This window comes from Alexandromys fortis, unplaced genomic scaffold (genome assembly GCF_014885135.2).
Source record: "Alexandromys fortis isolate MF-2015 unplaced genomic scaffold, M_Fortis_MF-2015_v1.1 scaffold_5, whole genome shotgun sequence".
NCBI classification, from domain to species: Eukaryota; Metazoa; Chordata; class Mammalia; order Rodentia; family Cricetidae; genus Alexandromys; species Alexandromys fortis.
The window spans coordinates 17617250-17638637 of NW_026067924.1; the positions used below are offsets into that span (position 1 = coordinate 17617250).

The window sequence follows — 21388 nt, forward strand, 5'->3', positions numbered from 1 at the left end:
GAACTCACCAAGGCCAACTGGCCTGGGTCTGAAAAAGCCCGGGTTAAAACCGGTCTCGCTGAACATAGTGGACAATGAGGATTACTGAGACCTCAAGAACAATGGCAATGGGTTTTTGATCCTACTGTACCTATTGGTTTCGTAGGAGCCTAGGCAGTTTCGTGGATGCTCACCTTACTAGACCTGGATGGAGGTGGGTGGTCCTTGGACTTCCCACAGGGCAGGGAACCCTGACTGGTCTTTGGGCTGACGAGGGAGGGAGACTTGATTGGGGGAGGGGGAGGGAAAGGGGAGGCGGCGGTGGGGAAGAGACAGAAATCTTTAATAAATAAATAAATAAAAATTAAAAAAAAAAAAAGAACAGGCTGCTTAAGATGTGAAGATGTGTGTGGAGGAGAATGCGAAGTCTCTCTCCTCCAGAATTATCAGAAAAGTGGTTAAAGTCCCATCATACAGCAGGATCCCATCTCCCTAGGACCACTAAACTGGAATGCTGGGGCACCTTCAGCCCAACTCGGCTTTATCATGTAAAAGAGGCCAAGAGGCTGGCATTCTATCCTGGGTGTGAGACAGACAGAGCATCCTATAGCAGGGAAGGAGGTTTTGCATTGTACTGTGGGGGAGTGTGGGATTTTAGATGTTGCTTTTATATGAGAGCCACACCCTACTAGTACATGTTTTGGTGTTGTTTCTCATCCTAAAGATAGGATGGTTTTCATTAGACAAACCTGCTTTGGAAAGTCACCTGGACACAGGTACTCTTTTACCTTGTCAAGACGCTTTTCATTTTCCCTTTTAATTCTCCTTTCCACAGTCAAGCTGCCCCCTCCCACAGCTGCTTTATTCTCCTAACTCATTCTTGACTCACAATGGAGAAAAAAGAAAATCACATTATTCTAAGGTCAAGGGAAAAGATATCGTTAATAGCCACACAATTAAAGGAACTCAAAATTTATATAAGTGCCAGTTGTGGTAGTACACGCCTTTAATCTCAGCACTTTGGAGGCAGAGGCAGGCGGATCACTGTGAGGTTGCAGGACAGCCAGAGCTGTTTCACAGAGAAACCCTGACCGCTCCCCCGCAACCCAACCCAACCCAACCCAACCCAACCCAAAACAAAACAAAAAACCAAACCAAACCAAACCAAAACAAAACAAGAAAACAAACAAACACAAATTCATTTAAGTGAGCGGTCATGTTTGGATTTTGAGATATGTCTGGGATTTCATTTGTTTTCAGCTATGCCCGAGAGACTGCATTCTGAGAGGGTAAAGCAATTGACAGAGAGGGGAAGGATAGGAGCCAGCTTCTCTTATGAACTACATGCTTGCACTTGTATGAGGTATATATCTAAAAATTATTGTTAATACCCATGCTGCAAGGCTGGTCACAGACACCAGGGGGCACATTCCCAAGGTCTAGCCGAATGGAGAACTCCATTGGGTCAGTCCTATGTGCTCAAAACATATCTCCCACTGGTCTATACTACTTTTGCTCTTGAAATTTTTTGTGTGGTTAGGTATCAGACTCAGTGTCTCTGTCTACTTTCTATTGCTGTGATTAAACTCTGACCTAATGAAGCTTGGGGAATAAAGAGTCACAGTCCATCCACAGAAGCCAGGGTAGGAACTCAAGGCAGGAACCTGGATGCAGGAACTGAAATAGAGGCTATGGAAGAATGCTATTTACTGACCCCCCCCCACCCCCCATGACTTGCTCAGCCTTCTTAAGCAACTCAGAAGCATCTGCCCTGAAATGGCACTACACCCCAGTGCCCCCGCAGTGGGTTGAGGTCTTTCCATATCAATCAAGAAAATGTCCTACAGGCTTGCTTATAGGCAATCTTATGGAGGCATTTTGTCAATTAGATTTTTATCAACTGAGATTCCCTCTTCCTAGCTTGTATCAAGATGAAAAAATTCCAGCCAGGACACTCAGGAACTCACACATTTCTAGTTAAGTGAGTGACCTCAACATTTCTTTTATTTTCCTCTTTCTATCAGAAGAGAACCTCAACCATTTGTTAATCTCTTTTGGTTATTTTGTATGCCTTTAAAACCTTTTATTCTTTTAATGAAAAGAATAGTCTCTCATAGATTATCTGCATGTGCAATTTACATGATAGTATAATAAGATGATTTAATAGTAGCACCATTCATGCAGAGTGTATTGAGAAGTGATACAGAGAATGTCACCTCCCAGTGCTTCCCCTTAATGGATGAATCCATTGCAACTGAGATGCCAGAGGATTTTCTCTTCCGTAAATAGGAGTTAAGATTGCCTGTTTATCATTCTAGCTGAGTGGCAGGCAGGAAACACAGGTGTAGTGAAAAGAAACAGCTGGTGAAAAGATAGCCAGAGGTCCCACAGTGCCCATAGGCACATGTTTAAACATGAGAATCGCCAGCTGTGTGGTGCACCTTCCACCTCCTTAGAAATCTTACAGACAACTTGTAGAGCCACACCGAGCAAGCTGCACAAACAGACAGGTTTTTTCGGATAATGATACAGAACTGACTAGCCCAGAACAGAGGTAACTTCCACATAAGTCACAGCTGGATGGCCACTTCTGGTTTGAAATGTTGCTATGGTTTAAATGTGTTCTCAGAAAGTTCATGGACTGGAAACTTCATTTGTTGATGGCACTTGGAGGAGGGGCTTCAGGGAGAAAACTAAGGTGGGATAAGGTCATGAGAATGGAGCCTCTGTGGTGATATCAATGGTTTTATAAGAGGAAGAGAGACTTGAGCTAAGAGGCTGCCTGGGACTTGTGGTGTGATGCCCTTGTCACATGAGGACACAGTAAAGAAGGCCCACCACTAAAACTGGCACCTTCACCTTGGACTTACTGGCCTCCTAAATGATGAGAAATAAGTGTATTTTCAAATGGATGGACGAATGGGGAATTGGAATGAGAGGACTAAGTCAGGAGGGAGAAGGAAGAACGAGACGAAGGAGGGAAAGAGTATAAAGAAAAGCAGCTAAAATTAAGGGCCATTTGAAGGGATAGTATGGAACCCTAATACACTAGAACCTTCATAAAATAAGTACATAATTGAAATGGCCAAATAACTAGGAGATAGAGCCCCAACTGGTCATCTCTTGTCCTCAGATGAAGCTTTCAGTACCAGGATTGAGTTATATTCATTTGGGTTGTTGGCCAAAGAAGTCCTATGGGAATCCCCAACCAACACAGGCCATTACCAAGACATAGGTTGATATTCAGAAACTGACAGCAAGATTACATTGAATATGGAGAATTAGAGCTAGTGCCTACATAGAGCTTCCACTACTATATTCTAGCATCTTTGGTATAGAAAGATACTTTGCTCACTACCATTGGGGAAACATAAATACCGAACCAGCCACAAACCATTTAATCTACAATGTTGTCCTGCCTGTAAGGTGTACTAGTGCAATGATGGCACAAACTTGCATGAGTAACCAACCAATGTCTGATTTGACTTATTCACCCCCCACAAAAAAGTAGCAATAAAATGACTCCTAACTAAATTCAGCTATCATCAGAGAAGCTTCCTCCTGCAGCAGTTGGGAACAAATATAGAGACCCAAATCCAGACATTATACAGAGAATGAGAAACCTTGGAACATTCAGCCCTAAACAAAATGTCTCCATCAAATCCCTCTCATTGGGACTCAGGGAATCCTATAGAAGAAGAGACAGAAAGAGTGTAAGAGCCAAAGGGGATGGAGGACAGCAAGAAAACATGTACTTCTAAAGTAACATGATCATATGAACTCACAGAAACTAAAGAAGCATGCACAGGGCCTGCATGGATACAACCAAATGGGGTCCTAGAGCTGAAAGGGGAAGTAGATACAAACACCCAACCCTAACCTAAAACCCATCTCCAACTAATAACCATTTGCAAATGGAAATGTATTATTCTTCAAGGAAGTCTCACCAGGGAAACTATGTTCTTAACTACATTCTTATGGAGAGGCTGTATTCCTAGAAGTAGATGGCCAACAGAAATGACTCAATGGCCTCTTTCTTTTCTTTCTTTCTTTCTTTCTTTCTTTCTTTCTTTCTTTCTTTCTTTCTTCCTTTATAAATTTTATCATCTTTTTATTTTGCTCATATATTTTCTCTTAGACATCAGACACTCCATTAGCCCATATTCAGTGACTAAGCGCTAGCAGCTTGATCATCATCACTTACCAAATGCCCTTTAAGAGGTCCTCTCTGTCACAGACCATGCTCTTTTTCTCTTGTTCTGTTTCCCTGCCTGTCTGTCTGTCTCTCTTGTCCCTGCTCCAAGAAGGCCTTTCATTCCTTCCTCCTCAATAAGTCCCTTGTGTAAGATCTGTTGCATGTTGTGATCTCTGCATCACTCTTTGGCTCTAAAACCACCAAGGTATTTCCACAGCTTAATCCTAACAGTTACTTCTTACTAACCCCACTTGCTAATTGTTAGTAAATTTTACATGGGTCACAATAACTAACTTAAAAAATAGTTAAGTTTGACATTGAAACATAATTTGAAAACATAGCTCTGCTTTCTTTATATTGATAGACAGGTCCTACAAAATTATCAGTCTGTTTTCTTAAAAGTTGGTTGTATTTCCTGGCTTCTTTTCTACCCATTTTGTGAGCCTAGTGTCTTTTGGAGTCTGGGCCCCTTGCCCTTCATCCCAAAAGTCTATGGATAACTTTCATGAGCATTTTCACTCTGAGCCTGGTGGCTCTGTGCCAAACCTACCATTGGCACATCTACTTTGTGTTGTCATTATATTTTCTTTGTCTTACCTATATTGTTGGTTGCAAGTGACTGCAGGAAAGGACACATCTTATTCATCACAAATCTCCTACGGTGTCCATGTCTAATTTATGATAAGTATTAAATGAGTATTTTTAAAGTGAATGAGTATAGGCAATAAACACATTATTTATGGGATGTGATGTTCTTTGTCAAGCACAAAGAAGTATCCATTAAAATTATAAATTGTAAGCTCTTGGGTGTTTTGCTGTTTGCAGCTTTGGAAACCAGGCCTGTTCAATATCCATTACTCGCAGGAATCTGATTTATTGAGTCATGACCTGTGTCCAAATCCAGAGCACTAAAGCCAGGAAAATCAACAGATCCCACAACTTGCAAATTTATTTTATCTATTATTTTTGTTACTGTTAGTTTCTTGAATCAAATGTGCAATCAGAAAAATTCACTGATGTGTTTGAGTATTTTCCATCAGATACAAATTGTAGCCACCACTAAGAACATCCCCTCTTCAGTGTAGACCATACCCTGTTGCAATGGCAGGACCATGTCAGTGGTATGTTTTGTGTATGTCATTCATGGTCTAAAAGCAACTCAAAATGATTCTCATTTCAACACTGTGGGAGCAAACTCCATCTCTTATTCTCTCCTTATGCAGGTAAGCTGCCATGTGTTGAGTGTATAGTATATGAGTATGCACACAGTGTGTAAGTGTGAAAACATACCTGCTAGTGGAGTCCAGAAATCCAGTAACACCAGAGAGCTGGGGCCAGTCGAGCTCGTCAGTCAGAGCTGCAGGCAAGTTGAAGAAGGATTTCTAGAGGAAAGCAATGATAAAGTAGTAATTATCAAATGGTCACTTGTTTTGTGCTGGTGCTGAGAATACCCACAGTGCATAAGTCAGGTTTTCCATCTGTCTGTCTTCTTGAGCCTTTGGTATCTAAAAAGGATGGCTCATCTTTGACTATCACTTGAGAATTCACAGTAGTCAGAATCCCTGGCTTCCTTTAGTCCTGTGGAGCAAGAGGAACGCATGGAGTCTCACACATTTGAGAAGGATGCATTGGGACAGGAAATCTCCAATCCTGAAATATTCTGAGATCTCCTACATCTTTCAGTTGAGAACATCAGAAGGTTGACTACTTAAAAAAGTAATTGTACTAAAAAATAATGTTGAAAGTTAAGCAAGAATGCCCTTAGTCAGTAAGTTGATGCCTTTGACTTTGGGAGCCTGAAGCACTTCTGAGAATCAAACTATGGCTCCCCCGCACTCCCCACAACACACACACACACAAATATGCAGCTATATTGAATATGGCCTACTGTGGGAATGTTCTGCCTTTTCCATCAAAGGGTTAAATAAGACAAAACTTCACTTTACAAATTACACAGCAGCCACCCAGCAAACTCCTCCAGAGTTAGCACATTTTTTAATCAAAACACGTGTTCAAGATTGCAAGCCATTCTCAAGAGCTGTTCTTGGCTTGTGAACTCCACTACTTTGAGTTGGCCAATCACATAAGAGTGTGAGGCCAAGTTCTGATCACCACAGTGAGGCATAAAAGCCCAGTGGGCCCAATGCTGGGTGTGCTTGCCTTGTTGATTTGGCATAGCCACATACCTTAGGCAAAAATAAAACTTTTCCCTTGCCAAAGTACTTTGGATTTTATAGTCATTTTTCTAGGGACCCAAGAGCTGTTCTATTACTACCATCTAGAAGATTTGCACACCTGCTGTGGTGTGAATACGGAATGTGACCTCTGAAACCCCTATTAGAATTTAATCCCTAGTGTGAGGCATTCAGAGAACAAACATGACCAGACTATGTATAGAGGTAGAGTTTTGAGGAGGTAATTAGGGCTAGATTGGGCCGCTAGGGTGGAAATCCATGATTGAATGCTCTTGTCTTTATAAGTCAAGGCACAGACACATATGGTCACAGTCACCATGTGATGTTTCACAGGGGATGCTACTACATGCAACCTCTAGACCTTGAACCTGCAGAGCTGGAAGCTAAAGTGAACTTCTTTATACTTTACCCAGCCTGTAGTATATTGTCACTAACAAGAGAAAATAGACTTATGTCTCCTTATGGCTATGGCAGAATGTCGAGAGCCTATGGCCTGGACTGTTGTTCCAGGAATGATCATTTCAGTCACATTCTATGGCTGATATGAAGTTGTGGAAGAAAACTGTATCTATCTATGATTGCTTACTATTCCTTTAAAACATGGATCCTAGCACAAATCCTTCTAGGGGCCTAATTTCTAGAAGGAGCATACCTAAACAGATGTATTTGGAAGCCCTCTACTGTGTTAATCTAGTTAAAATTAGCCACTTAACTAACAGGTATTCAAGTATGGCCATGATTCCTCCCTCCATGTTTTGTATCTTTCCCAGGGGACTGGGAGATGGGGATGGGGGGCATGGTCAGGAAGGTAGTTTCCTGAGGTAAACCTGCTCTATTACTTCCTTCAGAGGAACAGAAATGGACACTTTGAAAAGAGGCTCCTAGAATATCTTAACAGAGCATGAAATCCCTGACTGAAGCTTTGTCATCCTCGGTGCTTCCCCTTCAGACGTTCTGCTCTGAACCCTTCTGCTACAAGGGCTCAGCTACTCTACATTATGGCCTCTGTTTCTTCTACCACTGTGAGTCAAGTCTTCCTCTGTCTGTTCTGCTCTCCCCGCCTCCCCCCCCCCCGTATCTTTTTGCTTCCAATGCATGTTTGCTGTAGGATCTGAGAATATTCAACTATGCTAGCGAAGGCAGGGAAAGCAAATAGAATGGATAAAATGTATAAGCCATATTAAGCAGATCTATGAGTAAGCAGATGGCTTGTGAGATGTAGGCAGAATTTATGAGCTGGTTCCCTGTAAAACGTGTTGAAAGTGAAGAGAAGGATACATTCCTCCCCCCCTCCCCCTCCCCCTTCCCTCTTTCCTCTGTCCATAAAGTGGTGACTCTAATTTGGAAACCCAGATGGAACTAGATTTTGGGGTCCGGTGGTACTGCTTTCTTCTACAGGAAGAATGAGACAAGAACTCTGTTAGCATGGGGAGACCTGTCTTAAAATAATAGTGGAGGAGAGGAGAGGAGCATTCTGAAAAATATCAGCAAGGGAAGAGCTTCCCTCTAAAAATCAGATCTGTATCCAGCTCTACAAGGGAAACACACACTCTGTGATTTGAATGGTTCCACACTCTATGCAGCCAGTGTTCACTGTTTTCCCCAATATGTCAAGTGACTGAGGAAGAGGACATGTTGAGGGGAAGTATAGGACAGGTGGGGAAATGGCAGGTAATAGTGTCTTTGGAGTTGTGATCTTCAATGCTCATTCCTTTAGCTCATTTCTCTGGAGGACTAATTGGTTCCCATTTCCTTGGGTAGTTTCTGAAATCCTTACTAATATCTTAGAAGCCCAAGCTGCTCTGGCGCCGTCTCTACTAACTAGGATTTAAGCTGTGGTGAACAGCAGCTGGTGCTGAATTGCAAGTAGTACCCCAGTGAGTTCACATTCCAAGGCTGTAGCCCTGGAAGCCTTGGGCAACCAGATGCATACAGTTAACCCAGGTGATTTGAATAATTTCAAAATAATGCAGAGCCGTGTTTCCCTCATTCAGTGTTTTAGATTTCACTTGTATTTTGGCAAAGCCTGACTGTTTCTGGGAGAAGCTCGTCAGGGAAGACACAGTTCTAGCGGTTCCTTGGTTTCAGTATTGTCGGACACAGCAGGGCTTTGGGAAAGATCTGAAGACATAGTGAGGAATAGGGTAGCTGGTTGAAAGACCAATGTGGTTCAAAGCTTGTGCTTAGGATGGACCGCACCTCTCTAAGAGGATCGTCCCAGGCTTCCAGGGCTATAGTTTACTGTCAGATAGCAGAAATGGCTTAAGTAGTCCCACAGCAGCATGCACAGATCCCCTGCCTCACCTTCCTTAGTAAACTTTGTAAATAAAAAGCTACAGCCATTAATAACAAATGTGTAAAAATCCTTGACAAAAGGAGATCATTTAAAGCATATTAAGTACTAAAAGCCACACTCATGCACATTATACCAAAGGCATTTCCAGCAGGAGAAACACGCATGAAGATTTCCTTCATCAACTACTGCGTATTCCTCTTGAGCATTCACCCATGATCTCAAAAGTGTCCTAAATGCATCTTAAATGCACATACGTGGAAAGACCATATTTACCAAGAAAATGTCCAGTCAAAAGAACACATGCTGCTCAGCGAGGCTCCACCAACTAGCACATCGTTTGGAGTTTCCCTCTGGGTTTTCTAACGACTTGGGTAAATTTCTATGATGTAACTGACATGCTTACACTACTTTATGCAGTAGTTGAATTTAACATTGTTTTGTGTGATTTCATATATTGAGAAAAATCAGGTTTTTAATTTCTGATAACCACTAAGAAAATACAATAATTTGGATTCAGGACTATTTTTTAAAGAGTAATTTTTACTTGTCCTTTGACAGTTTCATAAGTGTATATATGCATGCCAACAAGCAGCTATTAAGGTCCTGGAAGTTTTGTTAAGTGAGAGAAAGAACAATGACATCAGCCATGACTCCATAGTCCTCCGACTACAAAGGAAGCTCTTTGATGGCGTTTGGTTTGTCCTCCCATCCCGAAAGACTGTAGGCAATTCTCACAAAGTATTCTCTTCCCTAACATGCATAACTGGCTAAGAACTGAACTGTTTTCAAACAGTACCATATCCTTTGAAGGTATATGGGTAACCATTATCAGAAAAAAAAAGGGATATGAAAAATATCAGTTAAATGGACCAATTATATTTAATCCAGGGATAGAACTGCTGAAGAATATAGAGCTGGAATTGTTGGTTTAGAAATAAAGAAGAAGCTGTTGAATTGGTTCCTCAAGGCTGAAGAATCAGAAACAAAAACATGGTTGGAATCATGATTTCCCAGCTCCACTGGCCTGCAGTTCCTTCATCAGGCTGCAGGTGGTGCATGTGAGCTGCTTCTCTTGTCAAAGGCTTTTCAGGTCCTGAGTATTACCACATTGCCAGCTCAGTTCAAGTCCTCCATCCACGTCACTACCCAAATGTCTTTTCTTACACAAACATCAAATTATTCAACTTAAAGAGCTCCCTTGAATTTCTTGCACACTTCCCTGCCCTGGCCCCATTCCTCTGGGCTTTGCTACATCAATGCATTCTGTAACCAAATGGTTCTCATCGGTGATGGTGCTAAAATGTGCTGGCTTTTGGGTGATGTTTGCATTTTCAGACAAAGTAAGTAACTAACATTGAATTCCTCTTCCATGCCGGGCACGGAGATAGAATAAAAGGACTTAATAACAGAGCATTGTGGAACAAGAATTTCCCTTCTTCTGTTTCTGCCATCTCCGAGAACTCAGCAGGATCTGTTGGTGCATAGTTGTGACTCAGGCTTGAGGACTGCGAGTCTGAGGCCAGCCTGGGCTACACCACCATGTGCCTGGTGCTCAATACTCCCTTCTGAAAAGGAGCTGAGCAATCACCTTCAACCAAACAGCAGTAAATTGATGTCCTACCACTAACCAGGGATGTGTGGGAAGCCCAGATCCTAAGGCTGCTAATGTGCTTCTTGGAGGGCACACACACACACACACACACACACATATATATGTATATATATACATATATATACATATATATATTATATATATATATGGAAAATCCTTTATACCATGTGGTCTAGGTCCTGAAAGGGCTCAGCTAAACATGACTCAGAGGAAGTTTGGATGCTATACCCAGGCAACACAGCTGATAAGTAACAGGGCTGGATTTGAACCTAGCTTGATGGAACTAGGAAGAGAAAGGCTTGGAGTACAGCCTTTTTTTCTGTGTGTATGTCCAGTCTTAGCACTTACGTGTCTATGTATAGTCCTTGATTTCCTCACAAGCTTTAAAAATCCTATGAAATCAAAATTGGCTGAATTGGAGTGCTAATTGTTGAAAATAGTCTTAGTTGCCTTAGTTGGCCTGTCAGTCTCTGAACAGGACTAAAGTTCACAAATTTTCAGCTTACCTCTTTCATCTCTATTTCTTTGTATGGAGGCTACGTCTAAAAGAGTACAGAATGAGTATTTTGGGAGGGTAAGTACCAAAACATTATGTGGCTCCAAACAGATACAGACAGACCCCCTTTCTGCTCAGGATCTGCTCTGGCTTCTGATGGGGACAGGAAGTCCTGTGGACAATGAACATGTAATCGTGGAGGTCTATAGTTCTGGGAGAATAGAAAGTGAGTAAGCAGATCACCAGATTCTTTTCCCTGTGTTCTCAGGCTAGATTCTGCATCACAGTTGTCATAAAATTTAGTTTTGTAAGCTTTATACTCCAAGATGAATAAGATTAAAGGAAGATCCCTGTAGAGTTAGGATTCACTACACACGCACACACACACACACATGGCAGGGGGAGGAGATGGGGAGAGACACCTCAAGTATCACACCAGAGTTGCTACTTTAAGGAATTCATTGTTTAAGGGATGCCAATGAGTGATTCCATCTTTGAAGGCGTTCCTTCACCTCTCTGTACCACACCTTTATATAAAACTATATTTAATAATGGTGCCTACTGGTTAATTGAAACATTGAGAAAAGATAAATGTGCATGAAGTTTGCTTTGCAAATGTTCACTGACAAAAAGGGGAATCCAGGACAGTGTGGCAGTCCATACAAAGTAGGCTTCTGTTACATGTGACTTGTGAAGAATGAATCGTGGATGCGTGTCTAGTGTGAATGCTAAGGTCTAAGTGATCTCAAGATTCACATGTTAAATGCACACCTGATGCTAAGAGTGTTAAGAAGTGGAGCCTTTGGAAAGTGAGCAAGTCACTGGATCTCCACCATTGTGAACGGAACTAGTGCCTTAGAAGAAAAGCTGCCAAATTCTACTTTGTCCTCTTTCACCAACTGAGAAGCAGCTAAAAGCTCTATCTATGAAATAGACAGCAAATTCTCAGCAGACGCTAAACATCTGGGACTTCTCAGTGTCCATAATTGTAGATAATAAGCTGCTATTATGCACAAATTATCCAGTGTAAGACAGTTTGTTACAATGGCTAGAAGAAACAGATGAAAACAGGGAGTCCTATACGGCTAGAAAGAGAGTGCAAAGAGGGAAGGGACAAAGAAGTTCAAGCACTGGTAATGCCAGATGCAAACCACAAGATTAAACTCATGGTACTATGTGCAAAGAAAACCAACAAACCTAGTGCAACAAACTGTCCTCACATTTATTAGCTTAAGACATGCTATAGGTAAGCAGACCGATAGCAGCAGCAGCTCTGCATTCATCACGATGTTCATTAAAACTTGAACTGTGGGTCATCTCTCATGCGGTGCCCACGAAAATTTCAGCTGGGTCATCATCTATCACGGTGCCCACGGAAACTTCAACTGTAGGCCATTTATCACAGTGCCCACTAAAACTTCAACTGTAGACCATCTATCACAGTGCCCACGGAAACTTCAACTGTGGGTCATCTACCACAGTGCCCACGAAAATTTCAACTGTGGGTCATCTACCACAGTGCTCACTAAAACTTCAACTGTGGGTCATCTATCACAGTGTCCACTAAAACTTCAACTGTGGGTCATCTATCATGGTGCCCATGAAAACTTCAACTGTGGGTTATCTATCACAGTGCCTACAGAAACTTCAACTGTGGCTCATCGATCATTAAAGCTTCAACTGTGGAGTCTTCTTTCTGACCCCATGACCTGAGAGGGCAGTAAAAACATCATCTGATGAGCAATAAGAAGAACATAGAATGGCGGGGAGCATTTAATCTTTCAATATTTTGCCTAATTGCTTTTTTACCTTGTCAAATCCTTGAATCATCTCTTTCCCCTTTCCTTCTACTTATCATTTAAACTCTAACCCTATGTTTTATTTGTCCAATTAATGAGGTGAAGGATTAATTTACATAACTGCTTTACACTAAGTAAGAACACCGTACCACTGGACTCGGCCCAACTCCTTTTCTTCCATCAGCTTTGTATTTTATTTTATCTTCCATTGTATTTTTTTATGGGTGATTGGAAAATTCTATCCAGACTCATAAAAATAAGAAAACACGAGTGTAAAAATTTTCTAATTTTATGAAAAAAATCAGAACTCAGTTATTTTATGGGGGACAGTGTTTTTTCATAATTAGAAAAATAGATTCTTCAAGGGCCAGAAAAAAACCCAAAATTGTTTATTGTAAATTTTCACTTTTTGATCTTTGTAAAAGTTTGGTTATCTAATTTTTCCTAGATGTGTTATTTTCTGTATATGAGTGTGTGCCTGGTGCCAGCAGAAGTCCAAAGAGGACATTAGATATGCTGGAACTAAAGTTATAGATGGTCGTGAGCCACCCAGGGGTGTCCTCCAAAAAAATAAGAAGCAGTCTTAACCTGTGAGTCAGCTCTGCAGTCCCAGGGTTGGTAATTTCTAAAGCAGCTTCACTTAAATTGTTTGGGGTATCAAAATACCTCCCCAGTTCCCCAGATAGCATCTGGAATTTGATGCCAGATGAAGTCCAAATTTTCATTCAAGTTAGAGATGTAAGGATAGAGAGGTCTTTCTAGGCCCACCTAATAACCATGTCCACCTGGGCTGGGCTTTCTCTCTCTCCACCATGCTGATCATAAGCAATGCTCTCATTCCCTTCTATTACCTTGTAGTGATATGCTGGCATAATACACCATTGCACACGGTGGTGCTTGGTTTTTGACAACTCAGTATAAACCCAGACATATCTGGGAAGAGGAACCTCACTTGAGAAAAAGCCTCCACCAGACTGCTTATAGACAAGTGTGGAGAGCATTTTCTTGATTAATAATTGACACGGAGAGCCCAGAGCACTTGGGGTAGTGCCACCACTAGGCAGCTGGCCCTGGGTGGTATAAGAAAGCAGGATGAGCAAGCTTTGTGGAGCAAGCTAGTAAGCAGCATTCCTTCAGGGTTCTGCTTTAGTTCTTGACTCTAGGTTCTTGCCTTGAGTTTTTGCATTAGCTTCCCTCAGTGCACTGTGATCTGGGATATGCTAGTCAAAGTCTTTCCTCCCTGGGTTGATTGTGGCCATAGTCTTTTTTGCCAACAGTAGAAAATACACTAAGTCACACATTCTTCATGAACTTTGGTCATTGCCTTAGCTCCTAACCAGACTTTGGCCAGGGGCCCTGCTTCTCCCTATTCCTCCTACTCTTTTAAGTCATTATGTGCCAGAATCTTATAGGAGCTTATTTTAAAAATATTTATTTATTATTTGACAATTTCATAATATATAACATTTTTCTTGACCATATATTCACCTAAACTAGCCTCCTCCCCTCCCTCTGGATGTCCCAACATGTTTCTCTTCACTTGAATGCCTTTTCTTTTTAAAGAATTATTGAGCCCAATTAGTGATGCTTGCAGGCATATTTTCAATCCATGAGTGGACATATCCCTAAAGAAAAATGGCTGCTTCTCCTTCAGCAGCAATCAGTTGCCAATAGTTCCTCTGCTAGGGCTGGAGCCTTATGAATCCGTTCTCTATCTATGCTGGGATTTTTGATCGGCTTGACCTTGCACAGGCCTTGTGCAGATAACCAGAGCTGCAGCCGTATTGTGTCTAGAAGACAGCATTTCACCGCACTCTTTCTCATCCTCCAGCCTTTGTGTTCTTTCTGTCTCACACAATGTTTCCTAAGCCTTAAAGGGGTTGGCATTGTCAGTCTATTTACGGCTGAGCATTCAACTGTCACTTATTTTCAGACTTTGGCCAGTTTTGACTCTGCATTGACTGTCCCCCACTACAAAAGAAGTTGTTTTTCTGCCCAAGAGTGAGAACATCACTAATATTTCAGTAAAGCATAAATATTTAGATGGCAGGTTGGCATGTCTCTTTAGCAAAATAGCAAGTAATATGTTTCTCCTCATATCCCTAGAGCCTACAACTTCCCAAGCCAAAGGCTTTTGAACCTGTTTACAGTATCTAGCATGAATTATCTCCTGTGCACCAGGCCTTAAATGCAATCATAAAGGGACTGGTTATCCCACAAAGATCGTACCGCTATCACACCAGGGGCATATTTTGCCAGCAAGTAGCATGCAGGGTTCACTGTGGAGTAAGTTCATTGATGACTTTTCTCCTCTGGTATCCTTTATAACACTTTTTGGCAATATAAAAACTAGCCAACATGGAGACACATTTCAGGTCAATTTCAGCTCGATTTTCCTATGTTCTGTATCCAAAGTGTGTTGTATCTTCAACAGTTTGGTCTTACCATCTAGTTGTGACAGGCAACCATGAGCAATGGCAATAGCAAGTGTTGTTTTGGGGGCTTCTGAGGCATCCTTGTAGGGAGCTATTCAATACCTGCCATTGATGTTTTTATTTGGTGATCCATATCCTCTGTCTGCCCATGCAGGGTCCCTCCATTCAAACTACTTATTATACATTATATTTTTAAATTAGTATATCAAATACTGAGTTTCCATAAGAGCTCTTCATAAATCCTTAGTTTTGGTAAACCTTTCACCACAACCCCCTTTATTGCCCATCTCCCTGCATTTTGTGGGAGTGGGCAGACTTATGATGGGACCCTAGAACCTTATATTTTAAGTGTACCAAATGACTATGGTGATTGACCAAGTTTGATAAATGCTGGTCAATGGGTAACTATTGTTATTCCATATAGCTTTTTTCATTTTCCTAGCACCTTCTTTGTCCCTTTTTTTGGCCCTATTCAGTCACCTGCAGTGCCCTGAGCTGACACTGCCCCTTCATAATACTGAACCTTGTCCTCAAATCTTCCTCCATCTCTGTTGGCCAGTTGCTGCTTCTGGAGCAGAAGTTAACTAAATCCTAGGTTCCGCTTAGAGTCCTACCTGGACTTCCCACTTTCCTCCTTTGCAGATCCTTTTCCATGTTATCATCCACTTTGTGAATACTTATCTAATTGGACCCAACTTGCTAGTGATACGGCAAAGCCGGCCAAACCTTTCTCAGAAAGACCAGATAGTGGGTACTGTAAGCTTCATATGACCATCTGGTCTCCATCATGGCTACTCAGTTTGGTTACAATGTAAATATAACCTTTCGCAGTTTAAAAAATGAACAAACATGACTATATTCAAATAAAACCTAATTTTAAGCAACTGGTGAGTGGCAACACTGTGCCCAGGGCCTGGAGTATGCTAACTTAAGTTCTACGTTGAATCAATCAGCTAGTCCTAACTCTCAGATAGCTTTTAGATCCTATTTTAGTTCACTAAGCTGTTATAACAATATACCTTTAGACTGGGTACCATATAAACAACAGAAATTTATTCTGGAGGAAGTCCAGGATGATGGTAGTCCATGTTGTGTTTGCTGAGAGTTCAATCTGTTTCACCCCTGATTCTTCATTGCTGGGTTCTGACTTGGCAAAAAGAACAAGGACAAAGAACATCTTACACTTTTATAAGGTAGTTACTCCCACTTCTGGTGGTGGAACCTTGATATTTTGGTCATTGGTGTATCACTGTCATCTTTGGGTTTTGAGACTGACCAAAAAGACCATGTGAGGCCACACACATCCCTTGGGGAGATCTTGCCTCGCTCTGCCTTCACCCCTTACCATTGTCTATAACTTAGTACGATGACCTCCCCAGGCTACAATAGAAACTGCGTACAGACTGTGAATAAGAAGACATGTGCCATGATTTCATTATTAACGATGAAGAAAAATAGGTAAGGAGGGATGACTGGAGCTCTAGGAGTGAAAACCAGTCTCAGGGAGCTTAAAAATCTAACTGGGAAGATACATTTTTAACTTTAATAATAATATAAACACATACCACTGTGCTTTATATCTCATTTTTATGTCTGCTATGATATGACTTTTGGTGTCCCCCTCCAAATTCATATTTGAAACCTGACACCCAGTGCCAACAATTTTAGATGAAGGCATTGGGGGATTTTTTAATCATCAAGGCTCACACCAGGTTTGGTGCCACAAACTCAGGGGGCTGAGAAAGTAGTGCTATAGTCGCATGGGAGTTATACTGTAGTTCTGTTAACTGCTTGGGGAACTACCACACCAACTCTCACAATGCCTGTACCAGTTTTCTGTCCTGTTAAAAGAGCATCAGGTTCCTCTTCATCCTCATCCTTGGCAGCACTTGTCACTGGTTTTTTTGATGATAGACATTCTGATTTGGGTAACATGAAGTCTCAAAGCAGTTTTTACTTTTATTTCCTTCATGGATAAGAAGGTCAAACACTTTTTCAAATACCAAATTATTTTTTAATTACTTTAATTGCTTATTATTTATTTTATGTGCATTGGTGTTTTGCCTGCATGTATGTCTGTGTGAAAGTATCAGATCCCTTAGAACGGGAGTTACAAGCAGATGTGAGCTGCCATATGGGTGCTGGGAATTGAACCTGTGTCCTCTGGAAGAGCAGCCAGTGCTCTTAACTGCAGTCATCTCTCCAATCCCTTTCTATGACCCAATGGATTTGACATTCTTGGAGTTTTCCTTGAGATGCAGTAGTTAAATGAGATCCATTTAGTGGTTAATTTGGAAGTGAAATGAAGTCAAGTGTAATGAAGTCAAGTGTAGATATGAACCACCTGAGGATAAAGAACTGTTCTCTAGTTTTAGTAGCTCACTGGGTAGCACAGGAATGGCCTGGCACACTGGTTTCCTGTGAAAATCACCACCTACTGGTTGGGTGAGCAGGAATGTGGGCTCTTTCAGAGGTATGGGATTGTGGTCATTTGAAAGAAAATGATGCTCAAAAGGAGTGGTACTGTTAGGAGATGTGGCCTTGTTGAAATAGGTGTGGACTTGTTGGAGGAAGTATGTCACTGTAGGGGTGGGCTTTGAGGTCTCTTTTGCTCAAGCTTCCCTCAGTGTGATACTGAGACCACTTTCTGTTGCCTGCAAGCTAGAAGACTCTCAGTTACTTTTCCAGCATCTTGTTTGCCTGCACAGTCATGTCCCACCATGGTGACAATGGACTGAACCTCGGAACTATAAGCGAAACATCCCAATTAAATGTTTCCATTTATAAGAGTTGCCATGATCATGGTGTCTCTTCATGACAACAGAAACCCTAACTAAGACAGGATTTTAAATAATTATATCTTGAAGATTTTCATAACCATGGGCACTTGGCAAAATTCTCTCAGAAGGCAGTAGTGGTTGAAATGATGAGTCTAGATTTGCACCCATTTTAGAAAGAAAAGAACCACTGGCTTGCTCCCCCTGAGCGCAGTGAGAACACAAAAGCCAGGAACAGGCCAGGTCACCCACATTCAAGAATAGGGCAAGGGAGTGAAGAAGGCTTTTTATCTTGTGATCTGATGGCTGCTGGAGAAAGGAACGCTCCATGGCTAACACAATTGTCTTTCTCTGACAGAATAAATGAGTGCTAACTAGAATTGAAGAATTACTTCTCACCATTTCGCATCTCTCTTCTGCTGCCCTGCAAGATGTCAGACAAGCAGGAAATGTAATTTTGTTCAGTTTTTATCACACAACAGCTTTTTCTCATCTTAAAAAAATAATTTAAAAAGTACTCAAAATGCTCAGATATTTAAGGAGTGGACATGAAGTCATCTCATATTGAATTTCCATATTTTATGGGCACCATGAAAATCTGCTTTTATGCATGGTGGAAGCTTTTTAAATGCCTGATAAATCCAGAATATGGGAAGCAAGGGGAGTGAGGAAGTGAGGTAGAAGCCCTGATCCTTCCTGTCTGTGTTGTTTGTGGGCTAATAAAGAGTCACCGAGCTGACAGACAGAATCATCTCAAAGAGGAATGAAGTACATGGGGCTTAAATACCGAGCTGCCTGCTCTCAGGTCAATATGCATTTTCTGCAACCAGATTAAGAATTTCTTTTGCCCTTGACACAGCATGAAATTCAATCTGTGCTCCTTGCCCTACAGAAAACAGCCGTCAGGGGTCACGCTAAGATGTTATAACAGGACAAGCAACAGTTTCACAAGCTGAACAAACGTTTGAGAAATTGATGTTTTCAGAATCTCTTCCTCCACTTTCGTCCCCAGCCCATCATGCAATTCCGGTTCAATAAGAGGCAGCATTTAATATTTTGAAAATAACATGCAAGCAGATGGGCAAGCAAGCAGGAGGGTGGTGCCTACTGTTGGCCTCTTTGATCTTCCAACCTTGCCTTCTTTTCTGATAAAGTAACCCAAGCTGTTATTGTTTTTACTTTGAAAGGAAAAACAAAAACAAAAAAAAATCCACCACAATAGCATCCACGTTTTTTGATTGTCTCTGTCTTTCTTCGGAACCTTTCTAAATTGAGGTCTTCCTTCCAAGACAGGCAATTTGATTTGCACCTGATCACTAAGGTCTAGATATGCTGAAGAGAAGCCACGGCTGTTTATCAAGGGAGGAAGGGGCAGAACTATTCTATGGCCCTCAGAAGAATGAAGCTGGGAACCATAAGGGTGACACTTGTCACTCTCTCCTTACTGACCCACAAATATCTTTCTATCTATCTTCTAACCTAATTTCCCATGAACATGCCTCCGGGGTGCCAACTGCCTAAGCAGAGGGTGGCAGGTCAGAGTAGAAAGGTTGATGCAGGAAAGCACTCAGCGGATACTTCCTTTCCAGGGGAGAGACAGGGGCAGGATGTTTTCTGTCTTATTGGAAAGCAAAGGCAAGGCATGCTGGGGGCTCTCATACGGGACAGAATGGCTTGCTTTCTCACTGCCCTAAACATGTGTGCTCATCAATTCATTTTATAGGAAGCTATTATTGGACAGAGCATTTCAGTCCATGGGTTATATCCTGTCAACATCCTGTTTTGGAAATATATTTTCCTGGACCACAGCCACATCATTTGACTTACATATTGTCTGTGGCTGTTTTCACATAACAGTAAAGCCGCATAGTTGTGATAGAGAATGCACTATCGCAAAATACTAAATAGTACTTTACCCAGCCTTTATATAATTGTCAACTTTTGTCAAAGTATTTTTTCAAGTATATTATTAGTGTCAAATATATATTTAATTAAAACAGAATTACAACAATTTCCCACCTCCATTTTTCCCCTGGAGACCACACCCCAATGGGCAGCTATTGGCTGAAGGAGCAGAAGGAGCCCCCGCAACACTGCCCTGTGCTTCCCTTCCCCACTTTCAAATTAATAGCCTCTCATCCTTTGATTATTAATGTTACATAGACATATATTTTTGCATATGTATTCACAAACATAACACGAATTGCAGAGTCCTTTTTATGTTGTTTGTGTGTATATGGTCTCAAGAGAAGGAGGGACAAGAAAAAAGTAACACAAAGTTGTTTGATAAAAAGTCTCAAGGAATCATATTATCTTATATTTACCTAAAATTATGCACAATACCCATAAGGATGAATAGCTATCTATTTCTATCTATCCCTATCTCATCTACATCTATATCTAGCTATAGCTATATTATCTATATAAAAGTAAATACACTTTGGTTGACAAGAACCATAGACTAACAAAACCCCCAGTACCAAGCATGAAAAAACTCCATTCAAATGATGGGTCAGGGCAGTTCAAGGGACTCCCAAAGCTATATAACTATTGATGACTGTTGATGTAGCCTTGGTTGCCTCTCAGGAGTTGAGCAACGGCTCCTATTGCTGAAGACACCACACATGTATGTGCATGTTCCCTAAAGGTCTATGTGTTAAATGCTGAGCCCTCAATCAAGTGCTGTTGGGAGACAGTAGACTCTAGGAGAAGAGGCACTAACAAGACGTGCCTAGGACTCTGATAGTATGCCCCTAAAGGGTACTGTGAGGAGGACCTCTGACTACTTGCTTCCTGAAGTAGACAGTTTTGCTCTGTGACATGGTCTCACTATGCTGTCTAAGCAGTCTTGATGCCATCAGGTTAATCAATCTTGAACTGGAAACTCCAAAACTAACTAAAACCTTTTCTCTTAAAAAAAAAAAAGTTAATTAGTTCAGGCATTTTGTTACAGTGATGGAAACTGATTAACACGGTGACCTCTTAGCAACGGTCATTAGGATGCATGCCTTCTCTGATTTTAGTTTGTTATACTTTGCTACAATTCTACAACTCACTAGACTGAGTTTCCTTTGTTTGAGTTTACATCTAAACTAATGTGTCCTAACCATTGAAATCACAATGAATTTTCCGCAATTCAAATCTGATGAGTGCATCTCTCAGCTTTAAGACATCTGGATGAGCTATAAATCCCTCAGTGCAGCTCCCCCACACCGTCCGAGCGATGATTGGCTTTCCTTCTGTGCTTTGTGAGTTTCAGTTAAAGTTCACCGAACTTCTTAATTCAGAGCCTTTGTCCACGTGGTCTTTCCACCATTGAGACACTTCTTCCTAGTTCTGTGAGCATATATATGACTGCCCCAATACATTCTTCCATTTAAAATATGTGTTTCTTCCTCTGTGAAGGCTTCTCTTCATTCCTTAATTGTGGAGGCAGGTGCACATCCCAGCATGGACTGCTCTGGAATTGCCATTGCTAGTGTATGTTTTCTCATGAGCAAGCTCAATGAGGACCTGGCTTCTTTCCATCATAGGGCTTAGGGCATGGGAGGCTCAACGATGCTGCTTGTTGATTTGATCAATGCACAGATTGTGCTCTGAGGCT

The 21388-nt window shown here is 41.4% G+C and overlaps 1 protein-coding gene across 1 annotated transcript in view; it reads right to left on the reverse strand.

Moving 5' to 3' along the window:
- Positions 1-21388, reverse strand: part of Aoah (acyloxyacyl hydrolase) — a 182822-nt gene that overhangs the window by 69729 nt on the left and 91705 nt on the right. Inside the window, exon 12 of the mRNA XM_050142759.1 lies at positions 5465-5556. Coding sequence (XP_049998716.1) covers positions 5465-5556 — 92 coding nt within the window. The remainder of the gene's footprint in view (positions 1-5464; positions 5557-21388) is intronic.